We start from the raw sequence: 26,402 nt of genomic DNA, 5'->3' as shown, positions 1-26,402 counted from the left end.
CATTGCAGATTTTCTTGTCAAAAGTTTAAAAAAAATTGATTAAGCTCTTTTAGAATATGGACCACCCTTTTTAACCTCTCACTGTGACTTGGAAATGTTAGGACAGGGTCAGAGTTTCCCTCTGAGAAGCCCCCGCCCCTCTTTTAAAAGGTCTATAATTAGGTTCAATGAGCTCCAGGGACACAACAGTGAGTGCTGGTGTGAGAGCAAGACTGGTGGCTGCCCATGACCCATGACAGCACTTTTTATTAAATAAAGGAACTAAAAGTGAGCACTGGAATCAGGGAGGTTACAAGAACGTTTTTGGGGCTATTTTGAAGCTTCTTGTGCAACAGAGTTCCCGTTTTGCACTTGAGAGAGCCGAGGAAAGGCCAAGGAGTTCACTAACAAGATGGGAGATGAGAAACAAGACGGCAAAGTGCTTCTCGTTGAAGAAACAAAGGTGAAAGTGCTTTATGAAACTGAGACATCTCTCCAGCTGGATACCAAAGCTGAGTACCCAAATGCAGGGTCAAACTCCATCTACTCAGCAATTCTCAGCAGGAATGAAGCTGTCAAAGATGCCAAGCGTCTTAAGACCTTTCTGGAGCTGCGAGACAAATATGTGGAGAAGAATGTTATGTTTGAAGACCCTCTGTTCCCTGCAGATGACTCCTCACTTTTCTACAGTAGGAAACCTTCAATGAAGATTGAATGGAAACGTCCGTCGGTGAGTGCCAGTCTTCAGGGATCGTGTCGTTTGGGCCAAGTTGCACATAATGCGAATGAGTCTCTTACATGTTTACATAGGTGCTTCTCTTAAATCTGTGTACCTTATCACTTCCTCCACACCACATGGCTGGAGTGTCAGGTTCAGACGGTTGCATGGTGGCTCACGCATTGCGCTCGGTTATCACCTTCTACAATCACAGACAGCTGTGACTCTCACGCAGAGGGTCGCACTCAGCTGGTGCTGGGATTCAAACTAGCAACTCAGCATTGACCTTGGGGGTTCATATTTTTATGATGCACACTCCCAAAAGGGTTTGATACTTTTCCAGGGCGTTTGCCTTTGGCGATAAATGAGTCAGATTGGCAGTCGTTAAAGTGGCATTTGGCAAAAGGTATTCAGACATGTTCATGTTACATGCAAACACACTGAGAAAGACATTAACACCAAGAGGCAGAAGCAGCGATGAGAAAAGTCCTGCCTGTTACACAAAACTTATGAATCAATGCCAGAATGTAAAATGCTCTTTTTGAATTATTCCAAATATTAGCTCACAAATGTAAGCTGACCACCTGGATCTTTACATAGTAAATAAATCAGTGGATTCAACTGGACGCCTTGCTAATCAGCTGTTTTTGCTTTAGCATATTTAATGTTTCCGTCATAATATAAATGCTTTATGAGCTACAGTGTCCATATTTCTTACCCTGCATAGCATGTACAGGCTGGAAATATGCACAAAAAACCACATTGTGGTATGTGTCATGGATTTAAGAGCTTTAAACTGTTACACTTCGTGACACACCTAGTTCTTGTCAATTGTGGGCGGACAGATTTGTGGACAGTTGATGCCTCGCCATGACATCAGCTCATCGATCCTTTGGCTGGATGAGCGAACAAAAAGAAGAAAAAAATTGAAATCTGTAGTGTAATATAGGATATCAGATAAAGGAAGTGGAGTTAAAACCACAACAAAGTGGAAGTATTACATTTTTTTTCCTATTCAACGCTTTTTAGTGTTGTACAAAGGCATTCGATTCCATTACACAAAATTGACGGAAGTATGATAAAAATGAAAAGAAAATCAAAAGTTAGGATAAAAAGTTGTTTAAAAACCCGGGTGCAAGATTATAAAAGGTGTTAAATAGAAATAAATAAATACATATATGTATTGCATCATCACTGACCTGTATGAACAGCATACATATGGCTCTGTCTATTCCTTTCAGCATGATGGTATGATATATTTTTTACATTTTCATTAAATCATAAGAAAATAATTTTCAACCCAACATTATTCGCTAATCTCATTCTTAAATGCCTGCTTTGTAAATTCAGTATAACACTAACACGAAGGCTGATTGCTGCTTCAAGTTTCACCAATGAAGCGTGAGACACTCAGCTGAGATCAGTGATACTTGAATGCCACACAGGGGTCAGCTGTGGAGGGTGCTTTAAATCAGGAACATGAAACTGCATTTTTATATTTTATGATGTAAAATGGGGAAAAATAGTTTGTTTTTCTTCAAAATTACTATGAAATTGCACACTACTAAAAATTGCTTACATTATATTCTGTGTACCAAATCTAAATATTTTGTAATTTCAAATAAAATACATTTTCCATTTTAATTCAGGGGAATTACGGCCTTAGTCACAGGCTGTATTATACAATGGAGATGTATGACCCACAGCATAATTCATACTTAAGTCAAATGCTGAAATCATGTATGTATATGTGTGTGAATATTCATTATAGTAGACAGTCTGGACAACAACGCCTTGTTTTACAAATACATTTGTAATCAGGAGTTATGAGGTGAGGTCTTTAATACCAGAGGGCCTCTAACAGGAGCTTCCATGTAAATATGAAGTGAATGCAGAGGGCGTCTCATGGTTCCAAAACCTGACCTGGCAGAAGGCATTACATCACTTGCTTTCAGTTGTAAATCCAGATTTTAGTTTTCCATCAACAGAAATATAAGCTTTTATATTTTATATATTTTATATTGCAAATAAATTGAGTGTTGGGGAAGCGGTAATCTGAAATCTAACCATGAGAAGTTTGGTAAAAACAGAAAGCAAACCAGGGCAGCATGTCAGGATGGACAAATCCCCTTTATCATTTCACAAGCTTCAAATCTTTGAAACTCCTCAACTAAAGACCTTAATCCGTCCCAAAAGAGGTGAGGAAATGACACGAGGAGAGAAGAGTTGAGGAGACGGATATTTACAAACCCAATTCTGAAAAGGTTCAGCACAGGGACTTTTCTTTTACGAAGCTGTGCTTTTTAATAGACACAATATGTGGTTTACCATTGTGTTTCTGGAATAAGTAAGGCTCTCTCTGAATAGACGTTAGGAGCACATGTCACTCTAAAACCCGTATATACCTTTCAGCACTGATAGTGCCTTTTCAGATGCACAGGCTGAGTTCAGAGACGATCGTAGATTCAGAGATGAACAGTTTTTCAGTTTGTTTCAGTCGTTTTTAAATGAGATTTCTAGATGTGATCATGTTCATACATGGCTTCTTCTTTGCATCACAAAGCATTTGCGGATTGCAGAATGAACTGTGTCCACATTCAAAGATTTTTGGAAGTGATTCCCATGCCAGAATCGTGCAGTGCTGCCTCAGTTCCCAAAGATTATGACCATCCAATACTGATTTTCAGCCTTTCTGATACACAGAGTTCTCCAGAGTTTCTGAACCTTGTGATGATATTATTCACTTTAAATGATGAAATATTCCAAGTTGTCACAATTTTACATTTTGGAGTATTATTCTAAAATTGTGCCACAATTCGTGAATTCAGTTTTCTTTGCAGATTGGTGAAGCTTTGCCCTTTACTCTGGAGAAACTTTGCCTCTAAGAAGTTATTTTTAAACCAGTCATATTACTAACCTGTTGCCAAATAAACTATTTAATTGCAAAATGTTTCCCCAGCTGTTTCTTTTTAGTACCACTTATTTTTCCAAGCTTTTGCCACCCTCTCCCTAAGCTTTTAAATAACAGGTTTGAAAATCATTACAGATTTATACATGTATAAAATATATCGTATATTTAAACATACATAACAAAACTCTGGGATCAAAATAATTTGATGTCAAAAAATAATTTTGTGATACAAATTACTGAATAAACATAAATCTGATGTTTGAAAGCAGATATTAAAGTTGTATGAACACAAACAGCCGTACAGAACCTTTGTCTGGTATCCGTTACATTATAATCAGGAGCTTAATCTGTACAAATAACTTGGAACCAAAGTTTCTGGTTTTATATACAAAGCCAACTTTTTCCATGCAGTTTGATACCAAAGGAAAAGTGGCGCAAAGAAAGAAAGTCCTGGGTTTTCTCTTGGTGCTCAGGTTTCTCACGGGGTAACTGTCTGTCAGGACGCAGGAAGTGTTGCAAAAGAGATTTTTAATCTCAAGAGTTTCACTTCCTGGATGAAGAAAATATAACAATTGAGATTCTATACCGATTCTCCACGGAAAGAACAATTATTCTGCCTTTTAGTCATTTTCGTCATCTGCTGACACATAACAAATGCATTATGTCATGGAGAACATCCTTTGGTTAAATGAAAAAGTACATCATTACTTTCATAATGTGAAACGACTGAGATTTCATAACATATTTTTTTTTTAAAATTCCCTTCCTGACGTTTTTTGTCTTCCAGGAAATTTGTGAAAACCCCCAGTTCATCATAGATGGAGCCAACAGAACAGACATCTGTCAGGGAGAATTAGGTAACATCTGAACTGTCTGCGCTTTCAAAAAAGTGATTTTACCCACATTTCACTCTTTTGAAAAGACATTACAGTGGTTTTTTTAAGCCTGTATGTTAAGTTAGCACTGTCGCCTCATAGCAAGAAGCTCCAGCTGGGGCCTTTCTGTGTGGAGTTTGCATGTTTTCCTCATGTTTGTGCGGATTCTTTCCGGGTACTCAGTCCAAAAACCTGCATGGTTTTAATTAATAGGTTAATTAGTGATTCTAAATTGGCAGTGCAAATAGTTTACTATCAAAAGCCCTGCCTCTAACTAATTTTTATAAAAGGGATGACATCAAACAAAACAGCTACCAGAGCCTGAAAGCATTAAGTCGAGCAGTGTAAGTGTCAGTTTCATCTGCATCTGATTTTATATTGGTTATGGGGCAAGTGAGCATGCTGAACAATTACTGACCTCGAGCCTGAGTTCGAGTTCGAATTCTGACACTTGCAGCAATTTGGTGTGTGACAACTCTGTTACCCTGTGAAGTAATTTGTTTGGATGAAATCACAGCTCATCAATCTGTTGTCGACAGGTGACTGCTGGCTGCTGGCTGCCATCGCCTGTCTCACGCTGAACGAGAAGCTGCTGTACAGAGTTATTCCCCCAGACCAGAGCTTCACCGAAAACTACGCCGGCATCTTCCACTTCCAGGTTGAAATGTGACATTTTGGGCATCGTGCTGTTAACAGAAAACCATTTTATGTGTGTCAAATTTATAGTAAAAGGAAAACCAAGTAAAACATATGTCAAAGAGTATTTCAGATTTCGATATATTAGTTTTTTACTATGATCGTTTGGTCAGTGGGAGAGTAATTTTTTATAAATACATTTTTATGTTCTTGGATAAAGTGTAAAAATGCGCCTTGGTTTGGTTTTGTTGAGTGTATTTAGTGTTAATAACCTGATTGTGAATATGTTCACTCATAGCTCAGTCTTTAAAATGAATACAATGGGGTAAAACGTTTAATGTTTGCCTCAAAAACATATTTGAATAAACACAGTGTTATAAAGTGTTATAAAATTTTAAAGACGTAACTCAAAATCCCATTTGAGTAGATGACAATAAAACCTTTTTTAAAAAGTCCAAATATCTCAACATGGAATTATACTATAGTATCTATTAATGTGAAACATGATATGATGAAGGATATACAGATATTTCTGTCAAATGAAAAATGTTGATGCCTTTTTTCAGACAGAATTTTTGCTTCATGTTTATTCAGTTCAATTCAATTTTATCACAACAACAGTCGCCTCAAGGCGCTTTATATCGTAAGGTAGACCCTATAATAACACATACAGAGAAAAACCCAACAATCATATGACGCCCTATGAGCAAGCACTTTGGCGACAGTGGGAAGGAAAAACTCCCTTTTAACAGGAAGAAACCTCGGTCAGAAACAGGCTCAGGGAGGGGCGGGGCCATCTACCGTGACCAGTTGGGGTGAGAGAAGGAAAACAGGATAAAAGACAAGCTTTGGAAGAGAGACAGAGATTAATCACAAGTATGATTTAATGCAGAGAGGTCTGTTAACACATAGTGAGTGAGAAAGGTGACTGAAAAGAAAAAACTTAATGCATCATGGGAGTCCCCCAGCAGCCTACACCAATTGCAGCATAACTAAGAGAGGATTCAGGGTCACCTGATCCAGCCCTAACTATATGCAATTGTTGGAAAGTCTTAAGCTTAATCTTAAAATAGAGATAGTGTCTGTCTCCCGAATACAAACTGGAAGCTGACTCCATAGAAGAGGGGCCTGAAAACTCTATGAACAACAAGTGCAAAGTGCTCTAATGGGGTGATATGGTGCTAAAAGGTCATTAAGATAAGCTGGGGCCTGTTAATTTAAGACCTTGTATGTGAGGAGCAGGATTTTGAATTCAATTCTGGATTTAAAAGGGAGCCAATGAAGGGAAGCCAATACAGGAGAAATATGCTCTCTTTATAGTCCCTATATGTCAGTTATATGTCAGTACTCAGTCTGGAGCATTTTGGATTAACTGAAAGCTTTTCAGGGAGATTTTTGGACCTCCTGAAAACAATGAATTGCAGTAGTCCAGGGCATAGAGCACATTTTGAGCTGATGATAAAAGTTTAAAAGATGTTTTTCACATGTCACATGAAAAGTTATCAGTTGTTTCGCCTTACTTAAAATTGATAAATAAATCAATCATGTTGTGGATGGCGAGCTATTTTCCTTGTATGGTAAAAATACTTTGCCATGTCATCAATGATTTTCTCTGTCGTTTCCACACTCAGTTCTGGCGTTATGGCGAGTGGATTGATGTCGTCGTGGACGACCGCATTCCCACCTGCAACAACCAGCTGGTTTTCACAAAGTCTTTCAGAAAGAACGAGTTCTGGAGCGCTCTTTTGGAAAAAGCTTATGCCAAGTAAGCAGAGCCTATTAATGTCCCATGCAGTCAAGCAGTCATGCACACCGTCATCTGACATGCGTTGCTGTTCAGCGTGGTTCAGATTTCCAGTCCATACACCGAACGACAGTTCTTGTTTCTTCTTATTGAAAAAAAGTCTGCCATTGAACTGTTTCAGGTGTTTTTAACGCAAATTGAGGTTTTTCAATAAAAGTTTTAGTCTGAACAACAAATCTCAGTCTTAAACTGCGATTTAGCAACCAATTATGAACTGTGTTACTGAGCCGTATGTACTTTTGCAGTGTACTCTCACACTGATTTGTGACACACCTCGAGCGTCCTCATATTTCCCGAATTGACAGCCAGCTGTGTGAAAAGTATCAGCCCCGGAGAACACACATGTCAGCACACTGACCAGAATGATCGACCTCTCTCTCAGGTTGCACGGGTCTTATGAGGCACTGAAAGGAGGGAACACTTTGGAAGCCATGGAGGATTTCACAGGTGGAGTTACCGAGTACTTTGAATTGTCTGATGATCCCACAGAGCTCTACAAGATCATGAAGAATGCACTGGAGAGAGGCTCACTGATGGGCTGCTCCATAGATGTATGTGTTTGAGGTTAAAGCATCACTCTTTGTCATGTTTCTTTCACTTCATTTTAAGTGTTAGCAAGTAGAATGCACAGATTTCACACAAAGTTTTCTACATTTTTTTCCCTCCCCTCAGCTCTGTCAAAGAGAGCAGATATCTGTCATATGTAACTCTCAGGCACGCAGCCCCACCCACCTGCTGTTTTGCTGTTATTGGCTTAAAATGGCTTAGAGTTAAAATGACTTATTTCGGACAGGGAATAAACTGAGTGTCCACAACAATACCAAGTATAGGATAAACAAGGATTATTTTGAACTGTGAATCAGTCAAAGCTACTATGGAGTCTAATAATAAAACATATGATGTATGCTTTGTCTGTCAGGTTTCTTCAGAGAGTGAATTGGAGAGTCGGACTGAGCAGGGGCTGGTCAGGGGTCATGCCTATTCCATCATAAGCCTGGAGGAGGTAGAGTGAGACATCCATGTAAATGCACATCGTCTGGTGGACAAGGCATTTTTTTGGTTATTTTTTTTTCCTGCTTCTTTGCAAGTGTGATGAGATTTCAAAGGACACAAGAATTCGCCTGATTCGTTTGCGCAATCCCTGGGGTTTTGTGCTCTGGAAAGGACCCTGGAGTGCAAAGTTTGTATATTTTTACTCTTAAATAACGCAGCATATCACCCTTAAGTAAGACATGGTGGTAGTGGAGGTCTCACCACTTGCCAGCATAATTAAAAAAATAGTGTCTCCTATTTGCTTAGTTTGTATTTAGGAAATTTGATCTTTCCACAGTTCAAAGGAGTGGTCGACAATTTCCGCTGCAGACAGAGAAAACCTGAAAAAACAGACCATAGAGGCAAGTGAGTTCTGGTGAGTGAAACACCTTCCCACACACCTTTTTGTCTATAATGACTTAACTTTTTTTTTTTTTGAAATCTTTCATCCACAGTTTTGTGAGAAGTTCCTACTACAGTATAATATAGCTACCATCACTGTTAGTGTTCAGCTCAAATCACAGCTTAGCGTCAAACACCTTATGGTGACTTTGAGATATCAGTGTACATAGAATGACTTTTCAACTGCCACCGTGCATGGCCTCTTTGTTGCCCCACTACTGATAAAAACCTATAAATAGCAAAACCCATCCACCAAGCAGTTTTGTTCACTACAAAATGAACCTGCAAAGAGATACAAATTCTAACTTTTTACAGTATAATACTACAGTCAAATTTCAAAAGCCAATAAAACCTAGGTGAATGCTAAATGTATTTAACTGTACTCAAATATCTGTAAAACTCTTTGGAGTTGTTCTGCCACTGTTTACTTAACATTTTCCTACTTGAGAACCATTTGTTTGCATTGCATTGTGAGGGAATGATGAACCTAGTGACTGTATTTACTCAGCAAGCACCTTTTTTATTTTTACTTCTTTTGTGTTTCACTTCAGGATGTCCTTTGCTGATTTCAAGAAGAATTTCAGCAAGCTGGAGATGTGCAACCTGACCCCCGACACGCTGCAGGGGGATGAAAGAAACACCTGGACAGTGTCGGTCCACGAGGGTCGCTGGGTGAGAGGAAGCTCTGCTGGTGGCTGTAGGAACTTCCCAGGTAGGCTTTGTTCTTTTTGGATCAGCTTTCATACTTTTAAAAGACAATATTGTAAAAACTCTCACTTACATAATTCGTGTTTATATGAATCTGTGCTGCATATTTACTTTGTGTATTTTACAGACACGTTTTGGACAAACCCTCAGTATCGTCTGCAGCTGTATGAGGAGGACGATGACCCGGATGACGAGCAGGTGGCCTGCACTGTTGTCGTGGCACTGATGCAGAAAGGTCGAAGGATGCAGCGCCATCAAGGGGCCAAATTTCTCACCATAGGCTTTTCCATCTACGAGGTAGTGATCACACCTCATTTTTTCTTCAGAAAGTACACACGTGTCCAGGATTTGAGAAGTTAACCTGATATTTAACTTCTTTTGTGTCTCTGCAGGTGCCGAAGGAGGTATAATGATCTTGCATCTTTCACTTTATTTGCTTGTATCCCCAAGAGAGGTTTCACTTGTATAAAAAGGGGGGAAAGAAAAGTTACAATACATTATAATATTTCTTATTGCTATCATTAACAAGTCACCATTTCTACAACCCTGTTCACAGATGTGTGGGCAGAATCAACATCTGCAGAAGGACTTCTTCCTCTACACAGCCTCCAAGGCAAAATGCAAGAGTTACATTAACCTGCGGGAGGTAACGGAGCGTTTCTGTCTGCCTCCCGGTGAGTACGTCATCATCCCCACAATCTTTAAACCCCACGAAGAAGGAGAGTTCATCCTCAGGGTCTTCTCTGAGAAGCAGAGCACATCAGAGTAAGGGTTACTATCGTGTTTTTCTTGAGAGCCAAATTGCTTTTAAAATTACAAGATGTAGAAAGGCAGCATTGCTGAGGTATGTTTGCTTTTCTCCACAGGGAGGCAGAGACTACGATTGGATCAGATCAAACGCAGGTTTGCAGCGTAATGTTAGAAGCAGTGGGGTTAAAATATGTTCTTGCTTTTATTGCAGTGGACTGTAAACTGAAAGGCTGGTTTATCTTTCCTGTTTAGAAACCTGTGTTTTAATCACACACACTCACCGGTCATTTCATTAGGTATACCTTCATAGTACTAGGTTGTACCCTTTTTGCTCTGCAGATTTGTCAGCTGCACACGTGATAGGACTCTCCCGTTCCACCACATCCCAAAGGTACTCTATTGGATTGAGATCATGGGACCGTGGAGGCTATTTGAGTGCAGTGAACTTATTGTCATGTTCAAGAAACGAGTTTGAGATTATCTGAGTTTAATAATGTAATAAGGCAGCGCCTGGGGAGCAGTGTGTAGGGACGGTACCTTGCTCAGGGGTACCTCGGGGTAACCGTTCAGTGGAGTCGAACCCCCGACCTTCCGATCATGGGGCCACCACTCTACCTACTGAGCTATAACTGCCCCTGTTTTGTGACATGGCATGTTACTGTGCTGGAAACAGCCATCAGAAGATGGATACACTGTGGTCAGAAAGTAATAGACATGGTCACCAACAATACTCAGGTAGGCTCTGGCAGTTAAATGTTTTTGGTACTAAGGAGACCAAAAGGTGCCCGCACCATTATTCCACCACCAGCAGGCTGAATTGTTGATACAAGGCATGATGGATCTGTGCCTACATGTTGGTTACACCAAATTCTGACCCAACCATCCATAATTGAGACTCAGACCACCCAAAATTTTTTCCAATCTCCTGTTGTCCAATTTTGGTGAGCTTATGCAAACTGTAGCCTCGGTTTCCTGTTCTTCTGCTGCTGTTGAAGAAATGTACACGATGACTGGCTGATTTGTGTTAACAAACAGTTGAATGGGTGTACCTAATAAAGTGGCTGGTGAGTGTATTTCAGAAACATCTATTCAATTTTGTTTATTTATTTATACAGTGCCAAATTTGCTAGTTGGGGTTGCATCACATCCTTACTGTAGCACTCAACTCCCTCATCATACTTGCACTCAGTTAATGAAGATACTGGACTTTCTCAGCTGTGACAGTGTATTGACTGTTTGGGGAAGTGTAAACCATACTATATCTTCTTTAATTGTTTCTTTTGTACAAAATGGAAATGGAGATCACCTCTTTTCCTTTTTATGGGAGTTTTAATATAACTGAAGGACTCTGATGAAGGACACAAAGACGGGGTTGTTAATCCATACATACAAATATGCAGGTTCAGTTCCTTACACCAAAGCACTAGAGATGAAAAGTAGAAAAGATAAAGAATATTGGGGGGAAAATCCCGCTTCAAGAAGGATGAAAATACTACATTCATCTTTCCATGGAGTGCAGCAGACAGTCATTAGATGCCACATTCAACTTTAACACTATGCTCACATACAACTCCGTATTCTTGGACTCAACTTAAGTAGCTTTGCATATATTTGGTTCAAAATAACCCTCATGTATCCTAGGTGCACCCCCTTCAGTTAATCCACTGTATGAAACAAGCTCCCTTCCACTTAACCTCACTCGCTCCTAATTGGCTGCTCCAACAAAAAGTGGCAGGGCCCCGCCCACCCTCTTATTCATACATACATATATCTGGCTGAATATGACACTAATATGACCTGTTTAAAGTCTGCATTAATATGCCTTTCAGATCAGCATGTCCTACAGATCACTGCAATGTCGGTTAGAATTTGATTTCAAAGCCCAGCTTTGTGTCTTAAATATTCATTAACTTTACTCTTGAACTTTCCCTAGCTTGTTCTGATGCATATGTTCTGTACTCAGACCAACTAATAGACTTGAACTTCCAAGTGTTTCCTCCTCCATTTCATCTCATTTCATCTTTTTGTCTCTCCTTGTCTTATTGGTCACCAGCAAGAAAAGAAACAGAAAGAAAAGGTAATGAATGTCTGTAGCAGTTGGATTGTTAGGCTGCTTTTTTGCTGAGCTCTTTCTTCACTGCTCCTTTCCAACACGTGTCAGCTATTAGAAGCGTTTGCCGACACAATATTAAATGTAGAGTTTATGACCAGTGGGATTACTGCAAACTGACTCTTTTTTTAAATTCTTTTTGTCTTTTCTACATGTCAGCCTATTGTATTTGTGTCAGATAGAGCACTGGCCAGCAAAGAAATCGAGCACGACACGATTCGGGGGGAGAAGAAGAAGAAACCAAAGGTAAATGTCCTTGGTGTGGCGAGTCTTCTGTCACATGGCAAACAGCTCATGTCTGTCATATTTTCCTGGTGACTGATGACTCCAAAATGCAATCTTTACTGGATCAGATAACATGACTGGGAATAAAACAACTGAGTCTGAAGCCAGTAGAGCTCAAGTAACTCAGCTGCACCTGTTTTCCTGTAGAGACACTCTAATGTTAGCTGTCCGCAGTCTTGTTTTTCCCATATGCTGCTCTCCTCTGGTATCATAGAGAAACACATCCAATCATTTAATGATTAAATAGACTGATAAAAGCCATGAAAACCCCTTTCTAATGTTACACCTTATATATATATACACCTGCTTTCCCTTTATAATGCCTATAAAGACCAGTTAGTATGGTAATTAAATAACTTTGTGACTTGCTCACAAGAACAACAAGAACAAAGCAAAACACTCTGTCGATATATTTTAGTGTAACACTACCTTTAAATATGACTTTATTAATTTATATGAAATTTGATTTACACTTTTACAACAATGTCAGCAGCAACTGATTATTATGAGTGCTATACATGCATCCTATGATAGAGAAGATGTATTGGACTACATGATACTGCACAGTAGTACCAAATAGAGACTGACTGAGTGTACAGCGTTCTGTATGAAATTAAAGTGAAATCTTCAAGTGAAAACCTTTTGAAAATGACCCAACTTTGTTGCTTCGAACATCAGGAAAAATCGTTGTCTGGCAGGAAGAAGATTATCCACAATTATTTCCCCACAAAGCCAAACACAGACTCAGTAGTGGGCTCTGGCTGGGCCGTTCCAGTACTTTAATCTTCTGGTGAAACCAGTCTTTGTTGATTTGGACGCATGCATTGGGTCATGAATTGATGAAAGGGGGAATTCCTCAAAGGTGCCACTTTGATCGCTTATATGTCTATATAAACTTAAGTTTTAAAACTTATATCCATAACTCGTGTAAAAAAGTTTTCTTTGCAGTCCTCTCAGAAACGACGTATACTGTTAGTGCTTTTAGGTGCTTGTAATCAAATGCACTTGATTAATTGATCATCAGAAAGTGGGAGCACCTCTTTAAATCAGAGGTTTTGACTGTTTACTGATGAGAAAAATTCTGTTGTGTGTCAATACGATGCAACAATCTTCCCAGGAGTGGATGTATCACCAAGTTCACCCCAAGGTAATGCTCAGAGAAACTGAACTGGAAGAGTTGTCAGGAAGAAGCCTCTATTCTCTAAAACAAACATGGCAGCAGAGCTTTGGCTCAGAAAGTTGAATCTGAATAAACCACAAGACTTCTGGAAGAGTGTCCTTTAGACAGACGAGACCAAAGTGAAGGTGCACGACATCACGTTTAGTGAAAACCAAACACAACATATCAACACAAAAACCTCATACCAACTGCCAAGCATGCTGAGGGAGGGGTGATGATGTGGGCTTGTTTGGCAGCCACAGGACCTGGACACCTTGCTGTCATTGAGTCAACCATAAACTCCTGTGTATACCAAAGTATTCTAGATCCAAATGTGAGGCCATCCGTCAACAGCTGCCGAAAGCTGAAACTGGGTCGTGCAACAACAAATCTACAACAGAATGACTGAAAAAGAAAAGAATCGAGGTCCTGTGCACAAATGTCCCCAATGAACTGACCCAACATTGTAAAGACTCATAAAGTCATACAGAAAATGATTACTTCAGGTTATTGTGCAGTTCTACAAGTGACTGAATCAGCCATGCTTTAGTTTTTCATGGGACTGCACAGATTCCTGTGAAAACTTTCTTCTTCCACAACTACAGGTGTTGGACTCTTTGAGTTAGAAGCATTCGAACTTTGAAACCTTATTTCTAATCTTTAGTTACTGCTGCACAGCAAAGTTCATCAGTGTTTCTTTCCTTCACGTTTCTAAGTCTTCGCAGTTTCTTTTTGTGAACCTGTCTTTGTAAATAATTTCTTTCCTCTCTCCTTCAGCGGAAACTTCTCCAACCTGAGGAAACCGACGAGGAAAAGCAGTTCAGGGCTATTTACCAACAGATTGCTGGTGATGTGAGTATTGCACAGTTAGTTTGAGGACAACACTATAAAGACTCTCATCGGCTAATATGAAACAAATCATCGCTCCCTCAGGACATGCAGATCTGTGCCAATGAACTCAAAACGATCTTAAAAAACGTGCTTTCCAAACGTGAGTACGCAGAAAAGATTGCGATTACAGCTGCCGCCAGCGTGCTCGGCATTCACACTGAGCTGTGCTTTTCCACAGATAATAACATAAAGTCAGAAGGTTTCAGCCTCGAGACGTGTCGGAGTATGATCGCCTTAATGGACGTATCCTTTCAACTGATTTCAATTAGAAGATTGCGTGCACATAACTCTACTGTTTGCCCAGTTTCCCAGTAACAGAACAGAACATTGCACCTTATGTAAATACTTTATTCTGGAAAGTCAAAGTAAAACAGTTGGGTTGAACAGTACGTAGCAGGTGTTTCCATGACTGATGCTTTTGTGCTCAGACTGATGGGACAGGAAAGCTGAATCTGCAGGAGTTCAAACACTTGTGGAAAAAGATCAAGGACTGGCAGGTAGGATAGCTTTAACCACAGCTGATGTCTGCTCATGCTTGATATGTTTTTATCTGATTGTCCGACTTTGGGTCTGCAGCTCATCTTCAAACGTTACGACAAAGATAAAACCTGGTCTATCAGTAGTTTCGAGATGAGGAATGCTGTTAATGATGCAGGTGAGCAGAAAAAACAGATTTTTCATTTGTAGCACAATAATTATTATTTCTTTTTAGAATTAACATATTTTGCCAATGCACTCCTTGCCTGTGCGTTCCAGTTTAATGTGAGAATGATATAATTTACATATTTAAATATATATTTTTTATCTCCATATCAGGGTTTCAACTCAACAAACAACTGTATGACATCATAGCCATGCGCTATGCAGATGAACGCCTGAACATTGATTTTGATAGTTACATCTGCTGCTTTGTGAGGCTAGAAGGCATGTTCAGTAAGTACAGACCACACACATCTGGTGCCAAAAACACTTGCATAGGACTGATTATTAGCCTATTTGACAGATTTAAGACATTGTTATGATGATATAGTGATATTAAATTTACTTTACTGAATCTAATTATCTTACAGAATGAATTAATGTATTTTTAAAGCTCTGAGTGGTTGAAAAGTTACCCAGCTCCATAATCTGTTGTCTCTTATAGGAGCATTCAGTGCCTTTGACAAAGATGGAGATGGAATAATCAAGCTCAACGTGCTGGAGGTAAGACACTCTTATTTTTGCCGTTCTGTGCCTCGTTCCATAACTTAATCTGGTCCTATTTAGGTCATTTGTGACCTTGTAAAGAATAAAACTTAAAGTAGGAATAAAATGAGGGGGGAAAAGCCTGGAACTACAGAAATCGAGAAGTGTACCATGTACAGAGTGAAAACTACATTTCCCTGAAGGGTGTTTCTAATATCTTTTTTGCTGACTTGAGTCACACAGTAAAAACCAAAACACAGAAATGGTATCATCAATGTGGCTTTTGCTGTGCTACAGTAAATGACAATAATTCTTTTATTCTCTTTACAGTGGCTTCAGCTGACGATGTACTCATAGATCATGTCCATGTCAGTTGGCGACTCATCACGTGAGATTGGAATAAACTTCACCACGACGTAGCTCGTCATTGCTCCAATTTCCTCTAGATTCAGATTTAATGGTCAGGTTTATTCCTGTAATCTTTTAAATATTAAAACAGATAAGAAGTAGGTTTTCTGAGCTCTGATAACCAGGTTACACCAGATGTTAATGTGAAGTGTAAACAGACAGGCACAGATGCAGAATTTCCCTTTGTTGTTAAGTCGTAAAGAATATGTGGCTATCAATGCTTTTATTTTAAAGTGGAAGCAAACACTGTGATTATTTGTTGTAATTTTATTGATGTACACATACAGTAGGTATTAAACAAAATAAAATACATACTGTACTAAAATTAAGGTGTGACTTTTATTATACAAGATTGCTGGAGAGTCTTTGGACAGCCTGGTTTCAAATATGTGATGTAGAACAAAGTTAAACAGGGAAACAGAACATTTCCAAGAGTTACAGTCAGAAATGTGAAAATGACCAAAAGTCAGCTAACAAAATAAAGGAATAATAAGCAGGAGAATTGAGGCTTTACATGAATAAAATCATGGCGGTTCAGCTATGTGTCAAAGAAATACAGTATCTCTGCTTCTGCTGCATCATCTTTGATCTCTCCCGTCTGTCTGGGGAGTCGAGGAGTCTCCTAGAAAACTCATGGGTATCATACGGAATCTCAATTCTGCCACTGGAAAAATATAAATAAGTTTTTAAAAATCGCCAGACAAAGTTGAAACTTTGAGTTGCGCATCTCAAAATTTTGGCTTACTAAATACCCCAAAATTTTAAGGTGCTTCTGAGTAAGTTGAAATTTCAAGATATACAACTTGAAATGTTGATTTATGGAGAGCAAACTTTTTTTTTTTCACGAGCTTCCATAACATCATCAGCTGGTGGAGTTCACCGTACAGTCTACTTCACAGTTATTCTGACACGTTTCTCAATTTGCTGCATGTTTATTAGCTTCACATACAAATGAATGATATTCATGACAACTCGACGTCTTCACAGGAAGAAAAAAAAAAAAAAAAAAAAAAAAAAAAAAGCAGGAAACAATTTTCATTAACAAATAAATCCAAATTACAAAGTATGAAATGATCTAATGGATTAGTGGCACTTCAAGAAAATACCAGTTATAAACGTCCAAGGAAAAGAAGTTCAATTTTGTGGGATTAAAGTGGTAAATATAGGAGAAAAATGCAGAATATTTTAAGAGGAAAAAAGCCGAATATTATTATTAACTCACAAAGCGGTGAGAAAATACAAATCGCCTGAGATTAATTGACACATTTATGAGAGGAAGAAACAAAGCAAGTGGCTTAACTCTGCATAGATATGCTGATCAGGTTCATGCATGAGTTATCGCATTATGCTTTATTTTATAACCATCAGTAGCACACTAGTGATTTTTAGCACTGTGTGTTTACAGGAGAAAGCAACAGAGTGATTTAGATGATTTAGAAGCTCATGTTTTCCAGCTCAAGCTATCACCCGCTGCTCATTCTCACTGAAACACAATCTGTGTCGTGTATTTCTCTCAATTTTCTAACTTTAATCTCAGAGAATTTCTGAATTTTACTTGCAGTTTGATGACTTTGAAATCTCAGAATACCACCAAAATGACAAGCTGGAAACAAAAACGTGAGAGCGTGTGAGACTCCACCCTGGCTTGCTGCATCACTTTACCACCATTCCCATCAGGGCTGCACGTTACTGTCGTTCTCCACGTGAGTCTGCATGTGTTCAGAAAGCTCCTGCGGCAAAATGCAAACAAAGCTGACAAACTGGTCTCTCTGAATGAACCACAAGAAGAAAACACATAGCCTAGCTAATGAGGTACGCTAACAAACTGTTCACTACCTGTCTGACTGAATGCTGCGTGGCAAAAAAAGTGTCGCAGCCTCTCCAGCGACACTTGACCGTCTGCAGATTTTGGTTGCTGTGATCTTTAGTAAGGTGCTGTAGCAAGTGATCCTGCATGCCAAAGATCAGAGAGCAATTCTGCCACTGGAAAGAGAGCAAATACAACAAAAAATCTTCAAGAAAAAGGCACTGTGTGAACGTGGAGGAGTCACTGTTCCAGTTTATAACATCAGGTTCTTACCCAGCAGCGGTAGTTTTTCATCAAGTTGAGCTTTACAGCTTGAACGCTGCCATCGTAACAGCCTGTGTAGATCTGCGTGTGGAGCAATCGACCACAGAGAAACAAGTCAGCAGTGTTTATTCATCCCTTTCCTGTATGAACCGCTGCCAAGCAAGTTTATATTTAAAAAGCAAAAAAAAAAAAAAAATACAGCTGGACCAGCTTTAATTGCACTTACCACACTTTTATGTACAGCCATGCACATCACCATGTCACTGTGACCGCCATATACCTGCAGCCGGTCATGAGACTAAACACAAAGTAAAACACACACACACACACGACAACAGATAACTGTAACTAAAAACAGATTACAAAGGTTTTTATAAAAAATTATTTTTTTTTAAATACTCAAAAAGGTGAAAAAAGAAAAATCAAAGTTCCTCAAATTGTGTAGTTACATGCACAGGGACAAATATGTAGCATCAACCAAAGCCGCACAGCATTTAAAGTCTAAATGGATTTGCAACAGTCATTTACAAAAGAAAAAAAATTGTAACCTAATCATTTGTTGCGTTCTTTTCTGTTCTACTTTGGAAGAAAATAGAGTCATAATACCTGTAGCTCATAAACTCGAACCAGTTTATCCAAACAGGCTGTTACCATCACTTTCCCCAAGATGACAATTGATGTGACAGCATGACCGTGACCCTTGTAGATGCGAACCAACTCGCCCGTCTGCAGACAGGAAAACATGGCAACAAAACTAAACGATAAAAAACACACATCACTTACCAAAAGCACAAGGCTCGCACACATTACTAAAGTTACACTAAAAATACCGGCAGCCAACAGTAATAGCCCTCAGCTTCTTAGTAGAAGCACCTATGTTATAAATCCAAAAATCCTCAGTGATTTTCACAAAAGTTGGCCTCTGACCTTGAGATCAAGGTTATCAGGATTAGAAGTTGTCAGACACTTTTAGTAGTGCCTCTACGGTAGCAGTTCAAAAATCTTCAGTGACATCTTTCTCGATTTATTCTGTTCACGTTTAAAAAAAATATACCTCTGACCTTGATCTTGAGGTCGAGCTCCCTGAGATTCAAATTCTTTTGAGATGTTTAGTAGATGCACCAATTGTGTTAATTTCAAAATCCTTCACCAGCTTGTTCTTGAGTTATTGCATTTTCAAACTTGAGTTTTTACGCGGCTGCCGGACAAAAATGAGCCGTTTATGGTTGACTGCTAACCAGGCTTAAAAAACAAAACAAAAAAAACAACTCATGCTAGCAGAAATGATTTGGTGTCTGCATCTTTCATGAGATAAAACATCAATATTTTATGACTAAAAACACCCAAACTAAAAAACTAAAACAAAACATTAAAACAGAATTCAACTTTTTTTAAATAACACTAATAACTCTGAAAATTCTCGCTAGCATAATTTCATTGATCTTTTTTAAGTAAGTCAAGTCACTTACATGGATGTTGTGGGCATGTACAGATGTGTCACTGGAACCACTGAAAACCAGGTCATTCACTACCTGAAAACAACAACAACCAAAGTCAACAAGATGCAAGAAGTGCTGCCTGCAGGTCATAAACCAAACACCAGCCAACCATTTCCTCCCACACATACAGAAAACAAAACATTTTCACTGCTGTCATTTTATGACTATCAAGTTTTACCACATGCTGAATGTTGACTCTGATGTCAACACAGACTTGATGTTGATTATGAAAACTTTAATAACCGTTTTCAGCAAAACAGACTGTTAAAGGATGTAGAATTTCCCCACCTTCATACAAAGTACAGTCTTGGTGTGACCTTCCAGTGACCGCAGCAGCAAGCCGCTCTTGGCATCGCGCACGCTGATAGTGCTGTCATACGATCCGACCAGAAGCAGCCGGCGAGCGCCCTCCTGAGCTGTGCCCAGGCAGCTCACGCCTCGTGGGCCGTGGCACTCGAACACATCCAGCTGTTTCAGAGTCTAAAAAGATCAAAGTTGTTGGAAAGAAGAGAAGGGATATATATATATATATTTATTTATTTTTTTTAAATGAACACTATGGCATGTACAGTAATTATCCAATTTCACTGACCTTTACATCATAGCTAGCAACTGATCCGCTGGCAGTCCCAGCATACAGAATATTCCAGGCTATGTGCAAATACAGCACTCTGTCAGGAAGGGCAAGCTGCTCCAGACACTTCTTAGACTGCAGAAAACAGTCGATTATAAGACAAAATCAATAAATGCTCAAAAAAACACACGTTTACTTCAACAAACACATTCTGACTGAGTTTCACACTAAAATCCAGCCAGTGGGCAACTTTGTGACAGCAGCACTTTATTACTTCCAAAAACACGTCCAACACCAACCACATTAAGTCCTATCAAGACATTATATACCTTTATGCTGTAACAGCGGATAGTTTGATCGCTGGATCCTGTGTAGAGGCGTGTCGGCATATTTGGGATGGATGACACCAGTAGACAGTTGATTTTATTTGTGTGACCGTCAAATATTGTTAAGCACTCCTTGGTCTGGATACATAAGACAAAATATAGATGTTAATAATAGAGGAAAGAGACATACATTTCTTTAAAGACAAAACAGTGACATTCAGTCGCTTTTGTCTGATTAAAATCCCTCTCAAAGAGGGTGCTGTACCAAAAACCTCATTGTGATCGATTTGGTCGCTAGCACATGGCCCTCAGTTTCCATCCATTTGCATGAAAAATGCTTGTCTGCAAACACTGGCTAACTAACCACAGAGTGGCAGTAAAACTTGTAAAAGTGCAATGCAGATCAGAAACAGAGCACATTTACCTTCCAAAGAAAGGTGTGGCTTGGACCTGAAACCACCACATTAAATGGCACAACTGCAAGTTTACGACCAATTTCTCCAATCAACTGCCAGCAACCTCTTATTCCCATTTACAATCTGCTATGCTGTCCATAGTCAGGGCTAAAGTGGACCAGAAAGGTTTGGAAAGACGGCATTCAGCTAATGAGCAACTAAATCTGGCAGTCAGGCTAGTGCATATTGATATGAGTTCACACGCTGCAGCCCGGCGTTGCTTCTGGTGATGGCCTGGAGATACTTCAGTGATAAGAAAATAACGTCCCACGGCTCATTTACACCTTGAACACACCCTGTCTCACCCCTGTGATGCATTCATGGTGCACACGTAAAGCTGAGGTTGCTGTAGTTAAGCTTATAGCTGCCTACTAAAGAGGAGCATGTCTGCAAGGTTTCTGCACAGTTTCACAGGTGGGAACTGCAAGTGAAATTTTAGCAAATAGGAACTGGAAATTAGACAAATATCTTACATAATATCTGCTTACATCTTACTGAATTCAGCTGGTACCGTTAGTAATTCTACACCCAGCGTGTATCAATGCCAAATCCCACTTTAACCCCTGCTCGTGGTTAACTGTCAGCTCATTTCATTAAAAACTGCACCAATGCCACAAAGATACTTGAGAAGTCCAGTTCAGAGACTCAAATTGAAAAAAAATGCACTAGAGATAAAACTGGACAAAATTTTGAAGTGCCAAGAACATACCACTAGACTGTAGGCCCGAGCTGTGTTGTCCCCCGAGCACGTGTACAGGACGCCATTGTGGACTTGAAGGCTGTTCACGGGGCCGCTGTGATTTAGAAACTCTCCCAAGGATGGCTCCTCATCATCAACGGATGCTGAAATAACAGCGACTAGGTTTATTTCTTTCTTTTTTTTAAGAATCTAAAAAAATAATAATACATATTTGAAATTTTCATGGTACATTTTAGCTCAAAAAAGGCAGTATGTTTTATCATTGCTGACAAACAGCAGAGATTACTCACCTGCAGGCGTGTTGGCATCTTTCCCTTCCAAAGCTGATGGCTTAATTTCACTGAAGGGATGAGAGAAATGGATCAGTTTTCCTGTAAAGTTCAGGATTGGAACCCTGAAACGATCCAAAGCGTGAACCTCACCTGTTGTCCTGACTTTGTTGAGACGTTTGTGTGCTTGCAGAGCTGAACTCAGCATTCACAGAGTGAAGCGGCTCCTGTGGCTGCGCCGGAACCTTTAAATCTTTTCCAAATGAGTCCTCACAGTCCGATTCATCGACGGCTATGACCTCCATGTTGGAGCGATCGATCATTTCAACAGAATCGTCGCTCTCGTTCCCCTTGTCATCTGCCACAGGTTGCCGTTTTTCTCTTTCGGGATTACCACTGGCTGGCTCTGGTTCTTTGGCCACCATCTTTGTCATTGTACAGTCCTGTAATCCCACTCTTGTTTCTTGCTGCTGCTGCTGCTGCCTGACAGATGATTCAAGAGAAAGAAGTATATTTGCAGATGTGGAGCACTCTGCGTTGGACTGATTGGCAGAGATGGCAGCAGCAGCAGTTAAGGGAGCTGCTAAGTGTGTTTGTGGGAGCAGCAGGGAGGGAAACAAAGATACGGGTTGGTTCAGAGGGACCTGAGCAGCATCGGTTTTACTGGGCACTGCTGTGGACAAGTGGCTGGCTTGTCCAACTGTGGACCGATGGCACATTTCTTGCTTCACTGTTAAAACGAGCGGAGCTGGAAGAGGTGGGGTGATGGATAATGCTGGAGCTGTGGAAGCCGATTGCTGAGTTGTTGAGGAGCCAGGTAACAGGCTCGAAGGAGGAATGGAGGGAGATCGAACACTGGCAGCTCCCGCCGATGACGATGTTCCTGAGTACCCTTCTGGAAGAGATTAAGAAAGACGAGAGAAAGGCATTTGTTGCCCACGGAACCATTCTGAGTTCAAGTTTTCACTGCCAGTGTACATCTACCGTACCTTGCATTCCCTGCAGGATCTCAATGCGCTTGGCTCTTAGGCTGTTGACCTCAGAAGTGAACTAAAACAGCAGAAAGACCCAAACTTATGAATGGCTCCTTTGAGGTCAAACATTTATTTATTGGACATTTCTTCATTACCTGCTGTCTCAGTAGCAAAAGTCTCTGGACTTCTGCATACGCAGTTTGCAGGGCATTACGGGCCTGGACCAGAGACTTGTCCAAATTCTGCAATGAGTGGCTCAACTCTTCCTCACGCAGTGACACCGCCAACAGCTGGTCCATTTGTTCCTGATCTGCAAGTGGAGGGAAAAAAAAGTGGGAATGACTGACGAATGTTTGACCCCCCCCCCTCAAAAAACTGCTACATTATCTTAAGCTGCCTCAGAATTTAAGCATAGTTTTAAGGATAAAAGACAGTTTATGAACGTTTGAAAGCAGATTGAGGTAGAAGGTTAACGTGATATTTAGAATCCCCATATATCATTCCCAATATGATGTCAATACAAACCATGGCAGCAAGAAACATCGTTTTAAATATAGCATGATTGTCACTTTGACCTTAAGCTTAATCAATTGGCCTTGACGGAGAGGTCAGAGGTCAAATGTGACAATGTTTGTTCCAGTTTCTTATATTTCATTGCATATAAAAAGGTTTGTTACCTAAAAAAAATCTTACTAATCATCAGAATCACCTTTGTTTGACTTTGTTTTCTTCTTTTTCCCACTTGGCTCCTTGTCAGAATGACCGTCAACCTGCAAAAACATATCAATTCCACCACTGAAATGCATCTGCAAACTGGATGTTTCGGAAATGCGTCACAGCATGCAGTACTAATCACCGTCACCGTGGTGTGTTTCCTCTTGCTGGCACTAGTGCTGCCCCTTAAATCTGAATTAAAATCCTCAAAGTTTGGCTCCACTTTCATCTGTATTTGTGCAGCTGTCTGGCTGCTGCCAGGATCCTGAGCTGCAGCCGGCTGCCCTGAAGCTTCCTGAACCTGAGAGTCTGACTGTGTCCCTGTGTCACGCTCAGTATCAGCAGTGTCTCGGAATGGAGGGGGTGCAGTCGAGTGTGGCACCGAAACAGAGTCTGGAAACGACTCCCAGTGGAAGCCTTCGGACAGCGGCATGTCAAAGTCCTGCGGACGCACTGAGCTGCCTTGGTGAGTCGGACGATTCGACAACTCAATTCCAAACCTGAAAGTTTAAACAGTGACAACAAATAGCATAAAGAAATATCAACTCCAAACTGGGAAAGCACAAATACAACGAAACACCTTATTGGATGGCGATTTCCTCACCTCTGCGTGCCTTTTGCCTTCCTTTTCACCTCCTCATGCCCCGCTGTCCAGTTCTGATTACTCCTGGCCCCCGAAAAGCTAAGCAACGTGTTTGTAGTTGATTTACATCCAGCCTCCTTCTCCCCATGAGCTTGGCCTGCTTTGTGAGCAATTCGAACCTTAGGTTTGTTTGAGTCCGGCTCAGATGAAGCGGTCTTTTCAGTACATCTTTTAGGTGAAGTCAGGCCGTTGGTGGCCACCTGAGATGCATTATTCCCGTTGTTTGGCAGTCTGTCTGCACCTCCTGAGCTCTTTTCATGGTCCTGAGCTTTTTCAGTCAGAGCGGAGGTGCCTGCTGGCTGCCCTGCCTCAGTTCTGCTTTGTTGTGAGGTCACGGGATCAGCCACCTGGACGCCGGCCTCACTCTTCTGTCTCCGGGCTTCTCGGTCTGCTCTGCATGGCTCCCTCACACCCAGCGCTCTTCTGATTTGCTTCAGCATGGCAGTGACATCAACTTCTCGTATAGGAGCTGCGCTGTTGGCCGGTGCAGGTTGAGCTGAGCGGCGTACACTTTCCTGCCCTGTAGTCGCAGCTTGGCTCCGATCAAAGATGATGGCTCCATTATCAGGGAGCTGGTCGCTGGTGAAGACTGTGTTTGTTGCACCATTATACTTCCTGCTGCGATAGTTGTACTGGCTCACAGAAGGTCCTGCCATCTGGTGCCAGAGGTCGGTGGCACCCCCTTGAGTCTCGACGAATCTTTCCATTTGGGAGGTCACAAGTTTGACTCGGCAGGGCTGATTGTTGACAGAAGCGTTATGCCAGCTTCGACCTTCGGGCTCTCCAGACATAGGAGCCAGTCTCCTGCTTTGACAATGAAGGCTTGATTCTGCATTGTGAGGAGGTCTTTGCTTACTGGATACTTTGTTCTCCTTGTTCTGGACGACACCATTGCTCCTGCCTTTGTGCTCATCATTCTGCCTTTGCTCCAGCTGCACCTGTTTTGACTGTCTATGCTTTTCCACTTTGGATGCACCAGTCTTTGTTTTGGTGGTTCCCTTTGACAAATGAGCACGCCTCTGACCAGCCACCTGCTTCAGTTTCTTTTTCTTTTTTTTTGTTACTTTCTTCCTACGGCGGGAGAAAAAAAAAAAAAGGCAGTCGTTTCCATCAACAACATATTATAACATGGAGAGATTCCAATCGTTTTATTAAAAACAGGTGAAAAACTTACTTCTCTCTTTTCAGTGCCTTGTTTCTCTCCTTGATCTGGGTTATAGACTCTGTGCTGAGAGTCTTAAACAGAGACAGGGGCTTCACATTTTTGGACATCAAGCTCTTCAACTTGGCTTTGTGCTGAACGGTCGAGATGTGCTGGGCATACTCATTTAAACCCATGGAGGAAGCTTTGCATGCCTGACAGTCATGAAAGGAATCTCTGTTCAAGAAAGGGTACAACATATACTGTCAGAATTAAAAATACGGTTATATGTCAGTGAAACTTTGTCATTTTCAATATTGTTCAAGGCTACTTGAAAAACTGCAAAAGGTTTTGGCTTCTCCGAGGCAGCGTATAAAGAAAAGAGAGGTGGTTCAAGACTCTTGCACTGCACTGTATGTCTGACTGAATGAAAAGTGTTTGTCATCAGCAGTGATAAACACACATTTCTCAAATTAGACACAGTACTCACTTGCCCAACACTGACTCCAGCTCTCTGTGATGCAGCATGCTGTGCATATGCTCGTGTGCTTCCTGTAGTTAGAGACATATTATCAAGATTACAAATTATCTATAAAGAAACTGCAGGTTATTCATCTCTACTGAGAATCCAGATGCTTCGGTGAATTAAGAGCCACTTACATGCCTCAAATACCAGCTGCGACACAAAATGCAGTAGCTGCTTTTAGACGTCTGGGAGGTTTGTGGAGGATTCTGCTCCACATGGGATTTGACCACCTTCTCGTGTGGCGTTTGGACGTTTGCCATTTCTGATGACGTGAGACTAGAACCCCAAACTGTTCAGTGTCTCAACATGTCATTGCTGATGGCAGCATTTATATTGAACCTGAGCAGTAGAAAAGAAGCACAGCCATTGAAACACATTGAAAATTAGCTCAACGTGGTCTTCAACTCAGAACTAGCCAATCGTTTGAAACGGTTTTAACACTTTTTTGAGCATTAACGACATTACGATTCGCCAAAGCCGCTGGGAAAAGTTAATCGCATCAAAGTGACGCCTATTTGGGTTCCACGCAACAAAATCTTAGCTGCAGATAATATTTACCTCGTAAATTTCACAAGGCAACAAGCATTCACTGCTCTAATGCCGCCATGTTTGCCTGCGTAAATCACGTCACGTCAAAGTCCACCAATCGCGTTCCGG

General features: G+C 40.6%; 2 protein-coding genes across 3 annotated transcripts; one reads left to right on the top strand and one right to left on the bottom strand.

Moving 5' to 3' along the window:
- The first annotated feature begins 192 nt into the window (after nt 1-192).
- On the top strand, nt 193-16,855 carry capn3b (calpain 3b). Of its 2 annotated transcripts, XM_086264458.1 has the most exons (23): nt 193-709; nt 4,396-4,465; nt 5,023-5,141; nt 6,751-6,884; nt 7,306-7,474; nt 7,843-7,926; nt 8,012-8,103; nt 8,254-8,331; nt 8,909-9,069; nt 9,193-9,362; nt 9,458-9,469; nt 9,622-9,830; nt 9,932-9,968; nt 11,869-11,892; nt 12,085-12,171; nt 14,147-14,221; nt 14,303-14,360; nt 14,439-14,503; nt 14,689-14,757; nt 14,837-14,915; nt 15,077-15,193; nt 15,405-15,463; nt 15,776-16,854. In XM_086264458.1, exons 1-23 carry the CDS (start codon nt 392-394, stop codon nt 15,800-15,802), a joined length of 2,313 nt encoding a protein of 770 aa, XP_086120584.1. In that variant the 5' UTR covers nt 193-391; the 3' UTR covers nt 15,803-16,854. The 2 variants fall into 2 exon arrangements, with proteins under 2 accessions (XP_086120584.1, XP_086120585.1); XM_086264459.1 differs by lacking the exon at nt 11,869-11,892 and having other exon boundaries at nt 15,776-16,855.
- znf106b (zinc finger protein 106b) lies at nt 16,088-26,402 on the bottom strand. The gene is made up of 21 exons (XM_086264454.1): nt 26,304-26,402; nt 25,880-26,084; nt 25,710-25,771; nt 25,253-25,456; nt 24,040-25,149; nt 23,578-23,935; nt 23,431-23,491; nt 22,877-23,031; nt 22,737-22,797; nt 21,901-22,642; nt 21,769-21,818; nt 21,488-21,621; nt 20,327-20,461; nt 20,016-20,132; nt 19,712-19,903; nt 19,394-19,456; nt 18,531-18,650; nt 18,151-18,222; nt 17,934-18,005; nt 17,690-17,836; nt 16,088-17,583 (listed from the first exon to the last, which is right to left on the bottom strand). The coding sequence occupies exons 2-21, from the start codon at nt 26,003-26,005 to the stop codon at nt 17,527-17,529; spliced, it is 4,038 nt and encodes a 1,345-aa protein (XP_086120580.1). The 5' UTR covers nt 26,006-26,084; nt 26,304-26,402; the 3' UTR covers nt 16,088-17,526.

Source organism: Aulonocara sp. 'chitande type north' Nkhata Bay, linkage group LG15 (assembly GCF_057382095.1).
Source record: "Aulonocara sp. 'chitande type north' Nkhata Bay isolate Kocher_YH1m ecotype deep benthic linkage group LG15, A_spYH_male_GT1.1, whole genome shotgun sequence".
Taxonomy (NCBI): domain Eukaryota; kingdom Metazoa; phylum Chordata; class Actinopteri; order Cichliformes; family Cichlidae; genus Aulonocara; species Aulonocara sp. 'chitande type north' Nkhata Bay.
This window is presented reverse-complemented; position numbering and strand designations above follow the sequence as displayed.

Bases quoted from the DNA above. Each gene is read 5' to 3' on its own strand.
- capn3b (XM_086264458.1), top strand. From the start codon at position 392: ATGGGAGATGAGAAACAAGACGGCAAAGTGCTTCTCGTTGAAGAAACA. The intron at 7,475-7,842 runs GTATGTGTTTGA...TTTGTCTGTCAG, and splicing joins TGATGGGCTGCTCCATAGAT to GTTTCTTCAGAGAGTGAATT. The intron at 9,831-9,931 runs GTAAGGGTTACT...TTTTCTCCACAG, and splicing joins GAGAAGCAGAGCACATCAGA to GGAGGCAGAGACTACGATTG.
- znf106b (XM_086264454.1), bottom strand. From the start codon at position 26,005: ATGGCAAACGTCCAAACGCCACACGAGAAGGTGGTCAAATCCCATGTG. The intron at 21,622-21,768 runs GTGAGTAATCTC...CTGTTATTTCAG, and splicing joins AGATGCCAACACGCCTGCAG to CATCCGTTGATGATGAGGAG. The intron at 18,651-19,393 runs GTAAGTGACTTG...TCCTGTCTGCAG, and splicing joins TACATGCCCACAACATCCAT to ACGGGCGAGTTGGTTCGCAT.